Source organism: Haliotis rubra, unplaced genomic scaffold (assembly GCF_003918875.1).
Source record: "Haliotis rubra isolate DU_JTF1 unplaced genomic scaffold, ASM391887v1 Scf315, whole genome shotgun sequence".
NCBI classification, from domain to species: domain Eukaryota; kingdom Metazoa; phylum Mollusca; class Gastropoda; order Lepetellida; family Haliotidae; genus Haliotis; species Haliotis rubra.
This window is the reverse complement of record NW_025766986.1, coordinates 35332-36707: the sequence shown is the minus strand read 5'-3', so window position 1 is coordinate 36707 and position 1376 is coordinate 35332. Positions and strand designations below refer to the sequence as shown.

The window sequence follows — 1376 nt, the reverse complement described above, 5'->3', positions numbered from 1 at the left end:
CATCGATCTACGAAAGTGGGATACGATGATATATGTCGTCCAAGTCAGCAAAATCTGACCACCCGAGCCCGTTAGTCCCCTCTTACAACCTAAATGGGCTGCTGAACATCTGTTCTGCTCATGTTCTGCTTACTCAGTGCCATGTCTGGACTCGGTTACGTCAAGAACGTCACCATATAGCTTCAACACTGCTTAGAGCGACGTTAAAACAAAACAACCACACGAAACCTCATACTATTTGTTTCAATTGATTGCAGATTTTGCAAGAAAAAGAGTTCCATATTACTGTATATTGTTTAAAATGCTGCAGTCAGCGATATCCAAGCCATGTCCTACCCAGTCAGCGACATCCAAACCATGTCCTACCCAGTCGGCGACACCCAAGCCATGTCCTACCAAGTGCCAGATACCCAAGCCACGTCCTACCCAGTCAGCGACATCCAAACCATGTCCTACCCAGTCAGCGATACCCAAGCCATGTCCTACCCAGATATCCATGCCATGTCCGATACCCCAGCCATGTCCTACCCAGCGACACTCAAACCATGTCCTACCCAGTCAGCGACATCCAAACCATGTCAGCGATACCCAAGCCATGTCATACCCAGTGTCCGCAGTCAGCGACATCAAACCATAGTCAGCGATACCCAAACCCCTACCCAGTCAACCATGATACCCAGTCAGCGATACCCAAGCCATGTCCTACCCAGTCACATCCAAACCATGTCCTACCCAAGCCAGCGACATCCAAGCCATGTCCTACCAAGTACCCATGTCCACCAAGTCCTATGTCCTACCCAGCCAGCGACATCCAAACCCAGCGATACCCAAGCCATGTCCTACCCAGTCAGCGACACCCAAACCATGTCCTACCCAGTCAGCGATACAGCCATGTCAAAGCCATGTCCATGTACCCAGTACCCCAGCGACATCCAAACCATGTCATACCAAGCGCCCGATACCCAAGCCATGTCCTACCCAGTCAGCGACATCCAAACCATGTCCTGCCCAGCCAGCGACATCCAAACCATTTCCTACCCAGCCAGCGACATCCAAACCATTTCCTACCCAGCCAGCGACAGCCAGGCCATGTCTACCCAGCTCACAAATGGACGTCACTGATACTGTTGTAGTGTTGAACGGAAGACGCATCAATAGATATCGCCAGCGAACCTCATAAAGTTGTCATATTTGTCTTCCACATCCAACTGGGGTTAGAAATGCACCATCTGACACCCGTCCCTGACTTCGATTCTGTTTCGATTATAAGAAAATAATTATACTTCCAGATTCCTTAGGTGTTATGACAGGGTGACCTTGCAGTTAAATGGCCAATTGCAAAATAAGGCTGATCTCTGTTCCTTACCACAAGAAGT

At 49.4% G+C, this 1376-nt stretch overlaps 1 protein-coding gene across 1 annotated transcript; it reads left to right on the top strand.

Moving 5' to 3' along the window:
* The first annotated feature begins 327 nt into the window (after nucleotides 1-327).
* Nucleotides 328-1122, top strand: LOC124283429 (adhesive plaque matrix protein-like). Its single transcript, XM_046719486.1, has one exon. The coding sequence runs from the start codon at nucleotides 328-330 to the stop codon at nucleotides 1120-1122; it is 795 nt and encodes a 264-aa protein (XP_046575442.1).
* The last annotated feature ends 254 nt before the right edge of the window (nucleotides 1123-1376 follow it).